This window comes from Gymnoscopelus microlampas, assembly GCF_963454915.1.
Source record: "Gymnoscopelus microlampas genome assembly, chromosome: 8".
NCBI classification, from domain to species: Eukaryota; Metazoa; Chordata; class Actinopteri; order Myctophiformes; family Myctophidae; genus Gymnoscopelus; species Gymnoscopelus microlampas.
This window is the reverse complement of record NC_139945.1, coordinates 11,464,071-11,476,098: the sequence shown is the minus strand read 5'-3', so window position 1 is coordinate 11,476,098 and position 12,028 is coordinate 11,464,071. Positions and strand designations below refer to the sequence as shown.

The 12,028-nt window shown below is 44.3% G+C and overlaps 1 protein-coding gene across 1 annotated transcript in view; it reads left to right on the top strand.

Moving 5' to 3' along the window:
- LOC311049894 (lissencephaly-1 homolog A-like) overlaps positions 1-12,028 on the top strand; it is a 61,428-nt gene that overhangs the window by 30,648 nt on the left and 18,752 nt on the right. Inside the window, exons 3-5 of the mRNA XM_084063808.1 lie at positions 4,903-4,987; positions 8,482-8,556; positions 8,999-9,205. Coding sequence (XP_083919934.1) covers positions 4,903-4,987; positions 8,482-8,556; positions 8,999-9,205 — 367 coding nt within the window. The remainder of the gene's footprint in view (positions 1-4,902; positions 4,988-8,481; positions 8,557-8,998; positions 9,206-12,028) is intronic.

Genomic DNA, 12,028 nt, shown 5'->3' with positions numbered 1-12,028 from the left:
TTTGTTTTGTAGTTGTCTTCAGCTGGTCAGCGTAAACTGTTGCTTACACACTGGATATTGGAAGCTGATGCCTACTTAGTCGCGTGCTGTTGTGCGACACGCTTTGACTTGTGAGCTTGTAGATCTGCTATTTATAACAAAATCAGGCTTAAATTGTGCATTCTCTCTCTCACACACACACACACACTCTCACATCCTGGTTGCTCCGCTTCCCTTGTATACTGTACTGTATGTTACAGTACATGAAGGAAAACGCCCACGGGGTGCATTTGTTTTCGTTCGTCGTCAACGTTATCTTTTGTTATGTATCGTCCCCTTTTTTAGTCTTGGTCTTGTTGCGTCTTTTCTTCTTGTATTCTTATGTGGGTGTGATGCTTTTTAGATACACTAAACCCCTCCACTCCACTCCACAGGGCAATAACAGTTTGATGTTCAAACAGGATAAGTCCAATAGAGAGATGACTTGTGTGCAGCACTTTGCTGCTGATCTGAAAATGTTTGATGAGAAGAAGGTGTCTATCTTGATGTCTTTGTTGCATGTGGGAAGTTGGACTGGTTTTAATATTTCTTTTGCACTTGAGACACGCATATTATTGGGCATGGTAGAATGTCATAGAGGACATGGTACGGTGGTGTTTATATTGACATCAATTATTAATCTGATCATGCCAAAATAATCCCCTCCGGCTAAACTCTGATTCAAAGAGTTGGATATAGTAAAAAAAAAATCCTAATAGATTTTTATGCCTTTATCACGCATTATTGTCTGTTCAATGGAGGGAAACTAATTAAATCTCCTGTCCAGTTGGCAGAAACTGCATGCAGTGTGAATCTATTTTATTTGTAAAAGTCATGAACCAGAGCAGTGCATGTACACATGGCATGGGCTGATATGTTTTCACAAATCTATATGGGCTCCAAAGAATTGCCATGCAGGGTGGTTTTGGTGGATAAGCGTTAAAATGGAAATATAGGCTAGCTTTGCTGTTTATTTTCTGCTGAGTGGAACTTACACACACACACACACACCCACACTCACACACTCTACAAACACACCAACCTTATAAACGCACTCACAGACTTCCATCAAAGATTCACCTACTTATTATACACAGTGGTGGAAAGTAACTTAGTACATTTACTCAAGTACTGTATTTAAGTCTTTACTGGATTTACTTTACTGGAGTATGTCCAATTGTCTATACTTTTACTTCTACTCCACTACATCTCAGAAGCAAATATTGTACTTTTACTCCACTTCAATTATTTGAAAACCTTAGTTACTAGTTACTTTGCAGATATAAATGATTACGTTATAAAACATACATTAACCACTTTATCCCTATTTTAAACCTAGGCTATTTGAAAATATGTGGGCTATTTTCAAACATTTTAGTACTCTTCCTTTTGGTACTTTTAAGTACATTTTGATACCAATACTTTTGTACTTTTACTCAAGTCCATTTTTAATTCCGGACTTGTAACAGAGTCCTACTACTATATTGCAGTATTGATACTTATACTTAAGTGAAACATTTGAGTACTTTCTCCACCACTGCTTATTATTACACAAACAGTATGCTCTCTCCCATCCCCTCCGGCCCCCCAGCCCAACCCTCCCCTGGTATGCGTAGCCCTGCCTGCCTGCCGTGCTGCTGCTGCAGGCAGGCTGTCACCGGCACGATAACCTCCCGCTAACCTTGAGCTTTAATCACGTCCGCTGCCTGCCGTCAGGGGGATTCAGGTGGGGAAAGGGGGGGGGGGGGGATACAGTGTTCGTACCTCAACCAAAAGGGCACGTCGGGGGGCACAGGTTGGCCTGACAGATTGTCCGCCCTCCTCCCCTTTCTCTGCCCCCCTCAGCTACACGTTGGCATCTTGAAGCCTGCCCGGCCCGCTTCGACGGCTGTGCGGGCCCGACCTCCTCCTGGCTTTATTACTCTGGGGGTTCCGCTCTGTTGTGGCGCTAATACAGGAGACCTGTCATTGAAGCAGGACAAAGGAAGGGAACAAAGTATTTCTGACATTCGTTGCTGCCCTCTCTCTCCATATCATCATCATCGCTGTCAGGCAGAAACCTTGTATGTGTGAAACGAACCGTTACTCTTCAGGAAAAAGAACCTGTGTTCCAAATGGATCCAATGTAGTTATTATTTAGTCATAAGGTCTTAACCCATTGAGACCTGAAGCCGATTCTACATGTCTCCTAAATCTCAACAGTATTCTGAAAAACGTATGTTTCTATATCAGTGGTGTTCAATCTTTTTCATGTCAAGGACCCCCAAAATGATATGTATTTGGCCGCGGACCCCCATCAAAATATTTTGTTCTAGGGACCCCCCAGAGGCCAAGATTTGAGTTAAAAATGTTCGCTTTAAAAATATATCTATTCAAAGATTTGCACACATTTTCAAAAATAGCAGATCTACCAGCTCGTAGCGCGGCACTCGGTGCCGCGCTATGAGCTTGTATATCTGCTATTTTTGAATAGCCCAAAGTGTAAAATAATGCTTTTTAGCTCAAATCTAAAAATGACACAGTTCCAGGTATTAAAGGGTTAAACCCACAGGCAATACTTAACCTCTTTCAACCTGGTGCCTGCCTGTTTTGGGCATGATGTCATGTATAGGTGGAATCTTTCAAAAAACTTTTCAAACGATAGTGAAAATAGCAGATCTACAAGCTCAACGCGACGCGGTTGTGTGCTTGTAGATTGTCTGTTTTCACTACTTTTGCGTGGCACTGTCATACGACAAAGTATAGAAGAGGACATTAACTTAAAACGTTAGAAGATGGAAAAATGGAGATACAGGGTTTTTGCCCAACAGCACTGTTGAGCTGCACAGTTCTTTTCTTGGCCCTCATGTGCTGACTGAGGCCTCTCTGCTTTTACATGCTTCTTGCTCCCTTACTACTAACTTAATTCTCAGGAAGTGCCTTGGCTATATATGTCGACTGAATGGATTGAATCTAATAAATCTGTAGCTTCTGCTGAGACTGCACCCATATGAACAGCCTGTGTGTGTGTGTGTGTTTGTGTGTGTGCTGTATGCATGCACTGCATGTGTGCTGCACACGTGTGTGTGTGTGTGTTACTATACTTGCGAGGACCAAGTATAGTAGAATTTGAAGAAATATACATTGTGAGGACCGTTTTCCTGGTCCAAATTGTTGTTTTATAGTTAAAAAAAAAACTATTTTTAGAGATAAGTTTACAATTAAAAAAACATTCAGGTCAGGATTAGACATTTAGCTGTCTTAGAGGTTAGGTTTAGGGATTGGAATTAGAGTTATTAGTTAGTTAACATGATTTATACTTAGTTGCGCGCCAGTGTCATGCACCGAAAAACAGCTGATCTATAAGCTCACAACGCGTCGCAGCGCGACACGTTGTGGGCTTGTAGATCTGCTGTTTTTCGGCCTTAGGCTTACGGTTAAAAATGGCAATTATTATTTTTAAATGGCATTCATAACATGGCTGTCCTAAAGTGTTGATGTCCTCACAAGTATAGTAATACAAACGTGTGTGTGTGTGTGTGTTTGTTTCCTGTGTTGCTGCCTCCACTCGAAAACAAAGACAGGAACTGCTGGCTTCTCTATCTGGTCTATTGTCTTCTCTATCTGGACATCTCTCTCTCTCTCTCCTTGGATTCTAGGTGTCTGCTTCATGATGACGAGTCTGCTGTGATCCCGTCTGAGTGTCCGTCCGCATGCTCCTCTAAACAGAACCAGCAGCTTATAAATGATAATGTTCAAATCTGAAGGATTATCCTACTTCTTCTCTCCATCTCTGTGTGTCTGTAGTTTCATACATGTTTATGTCGGGGAGGAAGCCTTGTATATGTTCTAAACCAGGATTTCTCAAACTTTTTTGTGTGAAGGACCCCCAAATTGATATGTATTTGGCTGCGGACCCCCATCTGACAATGTTTTGTGCCAGGGAGTAGGGACCCATAGAACAGAAGATTTGTTTTTAAAAAAAATATTGAAAATCTTCTACATTTATTCAAATATTTTCAAAAATAGCAGATGTACTGAGCTTGTAGATCTGCTATGTTTTGAATAGCCAACATGCAAATGGATAAAGTGGTGAAAGCTATTGTCATACTACGTTAACTACCTTTGCTGGGGACCCCCTGGAATCCCCCCAAGGACCCTGGGACCCAAAGAAATTGGAAAAAGAACCAACCTGTGTTTCAATGGATCCAATGTAGTTATTATTTTAGTATCAAGCTCTCGATAATACTTTTCATTGGTTAAATATTTATAAAACCTGGTGTCTCTGCTTTGGGCATATGATTACAGGCATTACATTCCAAACTAGCTGATCTACAAGCTCACAACGCATTGCCGAGCTTGTAGATCGGCAATTTTTGCCACTTTTAGTTTTGAGACACTGTCATATGAAATAAGAGATAAAAAAGACTAAATGTTATGGAGATGCAAGGTTTCTGCCCGTCAGTGACGATATACCGCCCTTTCAATTTCCACAGTGTGTGTGCACCATGGGGGGTCTTTGCCTTCCACTCAATGCCCACAGCAACCAGATCTCATTATAGAACACAGATGTGCTCTCGATCTGTGTTAAATGTACAGAGGTGTGTCGTGTGTGTGTGTGTGTGTGTGTGTGTGATACAGTAGGGTTGAGACTGGGTAAAGTCATTGTGCACTCTCAGTGTTGTCTGTATGTGTGTGTGTAGGAGTGCGTTTTTTTACCCAGATGTGTGAAAATCATGTATAATGCAAGTTCTTTGTCTGACACATTTTTCTTAGACACGCGTCTTCTTTTATCCTTTGTTTCATCAAGTCGAGCACCTATTCTCATGGTGCCTCCCACCACCACTATCTTCACAGCTAATCTAGAGAACTAATTGGTGGCTGTTTTTTTTTTTTCCCTTTCAGAAACCGAGCGATAGCAGATTACCTGCGTTCCAACGGATATGAAGAGGCATATTCCACTTTCAAGAAGGAGGCGGAGTTAGATGTGGTGAGTAGAGGTGCGGGGGATGCATGCACGCACGAACACACGCACCCACGCAGACTAATTTAGCCAAACAATAAGCTTGCATTTCCTTTATTTTGCCATTTCATTGACATTCTCACAAGTGTGATTGCAGGCGGTTTCTCCCTTATTACAGCAGGCTATCTGATTAGGTTGTCCATCACTACAGCTACCGCATTCCAGACAAAGAAAAATCATTTATTTATTTATTTCTGGCACGATAACATACTGACACATTTACTCTGAATTTGAACAAGTGGAAGATGATTTTTTAATTGGAGTAACTAAAACAACGGCTGATGAAAATTGGCTGTTGTCCATAGGATATGGTGGCATACATTTTTAGTGTGAGTTGTAGAGTGTTCCATGAAATAGGAGCATCATAGCAGAAAGCGTTTTTCTCCCAGTTCAGACTGAACAGGTGGAACCTCATTAAGCCAGTCGCTTATCCTTTTAGCCTTAATGTCTGACTGTCTGCTGTTTACGTTTCTGACTAATAGAAGTATTCAATCAATCAAAAAAAAAACTATATTTCGATGGCGATGTCCCCCAGGGTCTATCTATTCTTTTGACCTGCCAGAAGAGTAAAGGACGCTGGTATAGGGTTCAAGTGGGTAACGTCTTCCCCTCCTCTCCCGTCTCTCACCCTTCTTCCTTCACCTGATGTATTTTACTGATCACCCCCCCCCACCTCCATGGTATCCATCCATCAGTGTGTCTGCTGCAGAGCGTAGAAACAGGCTGAATAATGGATGAAGGCTACACACGGATACATGCCTTGCACCCTGTTGGGTTGGAGCGCTGTTACAGCCAGACACACCTTGGCAGCACCTGCTACGCTAAAAACCCACTTCCATTGACACCCTTTCATTGTGGCCTCATTATAAGACTTTAATTACCTGGTCGTTTGGCACTGTAGGTCGTTGTTCGCTGTATAGGGATGGATAGATTTGAGTTCATCTGTGTGTTTTTCTCCTCCACTCCAGCCGCTATTGCTTTGTGCGGCTGGTTGTTGCACAGGCAGGGTTGAGGGAAATAATTGAGAGAGGTCATGATCTAGTCTCGGCTTTTTTCCTGGCAGCGCATCGGTGTCGTGCACATACACACACGCGCGCGCACACACACACACGCATGCACACATCCACAAACAGACATGCAGGCTACTTCCCACGGCTACAGTGAAGTCTGGCACTGCCAGCGTGAGTGTGTGTGTGTGTGTGTGAGTGTGACTGCGCTTACACAGCAGGTGAACGTATGCCATGGACAGAGGGTCCAGGCAGATGGCAGATCAGACTGTGACAGACTCGTCCAAACTTCATTCCATGCTCTCATTTTCCCCACTGGTCTGATGGGATGATGTATCGTTATAACTCCATCCAGCACGTCCTCCATTGTTCTCTCTCTTTCAATGCCGTTGTCTTGTTGTGTTGCCTAAAAAAACTAACAATAAAGCACGCACATCCACTCACTAAAAACCAGGTGCTGGGCCGAGGTCAGAATCCAAAAACAATAAAGTCTGCACACTGGGTCATGCTCCCAAGCTTAAAGATGTATTGGTTCCTTTACACCATCATTGGACGTGATGTTTTGAGCCTTGGCGAGGTCTGATGAAGAGCCGGTAAGGCTCGAAACGTCACGTCCAACGATGGTGTAAAGGAACCAATAAATCTTGAAGCTTTGGAGCATAACCCCAGTGTGCAGACTTTATTGTTTTAGTTGTGTTGCCTACCTCTGGTTTCTCTGGTCAAATTGCCAAGTTCTCATGCAGCAGCTCTGCTCCATCATTCATCGCATGGTTTTCCTTTGTTCCCTGAAGAAGCAGAGCATCTAGCTGTGAAATCAGACCTCTGAGCTCATTTTCACCTTCAGTGAAACCCCTGTCAATCTGGCTTTTTGATGCTTTAGTTGTTGTTGACAGGTCTCTCACTGCAGTGGTGTTGTAGAATCAATCTATACAGATAAACTCTGTGTGTGTGTGGTGTGTGTGTGTGTGTGTGTGTGTGTGTGTGTGTGTGTGTGTGTGTGTGTGTGTGTGTGTGTGTGTGTGTGTGTGACCACTGCAGTTTCATAAATCCAATCACTTTATGACTGGCAATGGCTTGCAGCCATACATTGCTGAAACATCCGGTGTGTGTGTTTTTAGATGCGTATCTGTTTTTAGCTAGGAGTAAAAATGAGACGGGTGGCTATGTTAAGGCAGGTTTGGGGCTCAGGTGTAGGAGTAGGCTAGTCCAACAACATGCCATGCCTCTTCATGCCACCTGGCTCTGAAGCAGCAGCACACATGTGTGTTGGCACCCCACCCAACTAGATTTATGGAATCGGTGTGTATGTGCCTGGCAGTCACAAAATGTTTCTGTTTTAATTATGCAGTATATTAGTGCTTGGTATTGGCAGGTAACTCATGATACGATGTACGTATCCCCAATACGATGCTTTTGCCGATGTGACATGACCAAAATGCCACAAGATAAAGCAAAAAAATTAAGAAAATCTTCCAAATATGGGCTTTGAGAGTGGCTGGGGCTAGCTTTAGTTTCACTGTCATGTTTCATGTTCTCTCCTCTCACGTCTTTCTCTTTCTTATAGAGATATTTACCAGGGCTTTGCTCAATACAAAGAAATTTTATTAAAAACAAACAAACACAAAAAAACTATCAAACAAAATACTGCGACACAGGCCTATTGATACGATACAATACGGGCATCACCAATACATATCCCTGATGTTCCATGTTTTGAATGAACACATCCCTACAGTATATAGATTGTATATTGATTATGTTAAAGCCTTTTCTCCATCATTATGACTGGTTAAACAGTGGAACATACAAGCGTAACCAGCCAGAAACACTATTTGGCTGGTTTGCAAATCGTCTGTTAGAGATTACTTAACATACTGTACCATAATTCAATCTCAGACCTCAAAGCAAAAGAGGTGAATCAGAAGTTAATCACCCAGCCAGTATAGCAGGTCTATGAGGTAAATGTGGATGCTATGCTCTGGCTCTTGAAGTGATTTATACTCTGTTCTGTTGCATGCTGTGACGCGCTGCAACGTCTTGTGAGTTTGTAGATCGGCTATTTTCAATGTGTGACACCACCCTGCGTAACTAGGTATAAATCTCCCCCTTTAACTTCCACTGTCTCCTCCTTTCGTACTGGTTGTGTGTGTGACTGAAAGCTGCCTGTAAGCCTTCCTTGTCTGCAAGAGATTAGCTTGTGGGAGAGAGATTATGACTTGGAAGTTTGTGTGTGTGTTGTACAGTACGTAGTCTGCGTCCGGTGGTCAGCGTTAGCCTGTGAGTGGTGTGTGTAAACAAATAAATCCCGGCCTGCCTGCATGCATGCCACCCCAGCTGGCCCCGGGCCCCACCAGGCCCGGTTGATTATACTAAGCCCACAGGCCCTTTGATTGGTTTTGTTTGACATGTTGTTGTTTTTCCTGATTAGCTTTCTTTTCCTCTTCCCTCCCCCAGAATGAAGAATTGGATAAGAAGTACGCCGGCCTTTTGGAAAAGAAATGGACCTCAGTGATCAGATTACAAAAGAAGGTTTGTAGCGGGGTTTCAACTTGTAAGGGATTTTGCTGGGCTTTTGTGAATGGTTTTGTGACATTTGTTGTTAAGCCTGATAATTTTTGTAATACTTAGTTTAGCGGCAGGTGTCGTGCAGAGGAAATTCCCCCGATCTACAAGCTCACAACTGCGCCATGCTGCAGCGCGTTCTGAGCTTGTAGATCTGCTGTTTTCACAGTGTGCAACCCCGTGCGAAAGTAGTACTCAGGCTTGAGGTTCTCCTCGCTCTGTTTGCTCCGAATAAAAAGCTGCAACGACTTTAGAGTGTCGTTAAATGATGCCGTTGTTATGTGGGGCCTCATTTTTACAACAACCACTCCCGCCAACTTTACACTAACCCCTGTAAATATCCCTGACACTTTGTACACGCCTCCTATCCTGTCACAACGTCGCTAACTGTGCCTCCCCGGGCCAACAGGTGATGGAGCTGGAGTCGAAGTTGAACGAGGCCAAGGAGGAGATCACCCTGGGCGGGCCCGTCACCCTGAAACGTGACCCCAAAGAGTGGATCCCGCGCCCGCCAGAGAAGTACGCGCTGAGCGGCCACCGCAGCCCGGTCACCCGTGTCATCTTCCACCCCGTCTTCAGTGTCATGGTGTCGGCCTCCGAGGACGCCACAATAAAAGTCAGTGTGTGCAGTTTGTTTTGATCTATAATCTACTTTGTTGTGAAACCACTTTCAGGGCAATGTGTGTGTGTGTGTGTGTGTTTTGTCAATTACACCGTCTGTTGTTCTGTGTTTTCAGGGGTACTTTGAGCAGTTTTTCATGATGACTGCAATCAGTCATCATTCACCATACACATGGTTCTCTCCATAGGCTGTGTGCATAACTGTAGCCCTGCATCAAGCAATGGGAAAGTGAACAGGAAATGGTTATGCCACCTTCTGGAAACATAGTACTGCAGTTACAGTATGCACAAAGCCTATTTTGATAAATAAAGGTACACATCCAAGGTTCCATTGATACGGTTCCTGATTGTTATTACCATTCTAGAGCACAATAAAAGGCTTGAATGAGTACATTATATTTAGGATGGTAATATAATAGCAAAGGTGAAGCTCGAATCAAGTAAAAAAATCCCTGCGGTTAACATTGACATTTACATAAAGCTAGATGCACACTAAACCCAGAGGAGGCCTTTTCATTACATTAAATGCAAACTGCTGACTGCTGAGCATCAGCCCTCCTCAACCTCCATTTGGTTTTGTGATCATCAGTGACCTTGTTTTATATCCCCTGACGAGCTTCTCTCCTCTCCTATGACTTTCAGCATAATGCACAAGAAACACACAGAGGAAGCACTAACTGGGGAAGAGATGCTTGCTAAAGAGCGTTTCCACGGCAATAAGCTTCCGTTGTTTTCCCCAATTCATTCAGCATGACTGCCAGGCCAGCCAGCCTGGCATCAAGACAACCGCACAAATCTCAGGATCCCCTGCTCTCACTCTCTCTCTACCCCCCCCCCCCCCCCTTCCCCCTCCGTGCTCTTTCCATCGTTCTTTCATTCTCAAGCTTATTCATTCATCCGTCTCTCTCTCTCTCTCTCTCTGCCCCTCTCTTTTTGGCTTTTTGGTTTTGCTCCTTTTGCTCTCTTCTCTCGTTATCTTTCAGGAACCGCACAGGGTCCACAGCCGGTACCTCCTTAAGCCCCGATTTATACTTCATTGTACTACGGAAGTCACATGTAAAAAATAGCCAAGCTCCAAGCTCACAACGCACCACAAGCTTGGAGACCGGCTATTTTCAGCGTGCGACTCACTCCGTCGTACGGTGCAGTATAAAACTCAGGCATCATCACCCACCCTTGCCGTCGATCTTGATCCATGGTTGCTGCTATATATAAAACCATCAACCATACAGTAGTGCTGCATATTATGATCTTTCTCTGGGCTATTTCTGCAGTTCGGTCAGCAGTGCAGTAAGCACTGTTATCGCGCCCCACTTCCCACTTCACTATGCCCGACATGCTTCTTATAGAGTTTATTTGTGCCGTATGCATTATTTATAAAGAGAGAACCAGAGTTGGGTCTGCACCTCACCTCACCTCGGGGCTGCTTCCACCACCATCGTTCACTATTGCTGCAGCCCACCCCCCTCAGTCCCGCACCCCCCCCCCCCCCCCCCCCCCCTCCCAGGGAGACCCCAGATCGCAGCATCCTGTTTTCTCTCGCTTCATTTATCTTCTATTGGGAGCACTGAAGGTCCCACACCACCATGACCACCCACTGCTGAGATCCATCCAGCCCTCAGACGGAGAGCTAGGCCTGGTACCAAATCTCTAAATCTAACCCCCCCCCCACCCCCCACCGCCCCCCTTACCCTCCCCTCGCTTTATTTTCTTCATGGCCTCGCTTGCACGTCCCTCTGTGTCCTACTTTTGTCGGCCCAAACTGGTCCGGTTAAATCTTATAACCGGGGGGTGAGTTGGGACTTTTAAGCTCTTGGCTCACTCACTCATGCCTGAGTTATACTAGGTTGTCACGCACACCGGAAAAAGCGATGTACAAGCTCACAACACGTCGGTTGTGAGCTTGCAGATTGGCTATTTTCGCCGCAACGGAGTATAAATCACTCTTTTACAGTCTCAACGGTCTCTCGCTGATCGGCTCTCCCATTGACGCTCTACATCTAGTGTTCCAGTCAGTGTTTAGCCTCCAGTCCTCCTCTAACTAGTTCTCTGCTCTCTCATTAGTATGCAGTGTATGGAACTCTGTGTCCAAAAACCTCTCCCTTGTTTTCTTTATCCTCTTTCTCTCTCCTTCACTCTTGACATTGCCCTTATTTGCCTTTCCTTTTATTTCCTTTTTACTTTGCCCTGTCTATGCATGGTTGAACGCTACCTCGGGTCATATAATCTATCTTGGCAGTATGCAAATGAGCAGGTTTGTGCTCAAACACCCCTCCCTCCCCGCACACACGGTGAGAAAGAATAATACACATAACTAATTAAAAGACCATGTTCGTCTAAAAAACTGGGCCGAGGTGCATGCATGGGTCTTCAACTTCGCTTACTGCAAAGAGGAGGACATCTATCGCTCAGTGGCAAAGACCCAAGACATCCTGACCCAAAACTATCATTTATGATTATGCAACGAGGCTCTGTTCTTCTGCAGTTGCATAACATGCATACTGTGCTGCAACTGGGATCGTTCTACGTTGCATTGAGTAACGTGAAACTAATATAATGAAGTATGTGATGCGTTGTTTTGTATATGATGACAGTGATTCTCAAAGTGGGGTCTGGGGACCAGCAGGGGTTCTTGACAGGGTTCCAAAGGGTCTCTCTCCAGCTAAATGATCGATATTTAGGATGAAGCAAATGGGCCCTTACTGGTCTCTAACTCTGAGAGTGTACAAATGCAACCGTTATGGGTCCATTTGGTTCCATTTTGTACACTCAGGGTTATTGGGCTAATGCATGTCAAAATGGGGGTTCTTTAAATGAA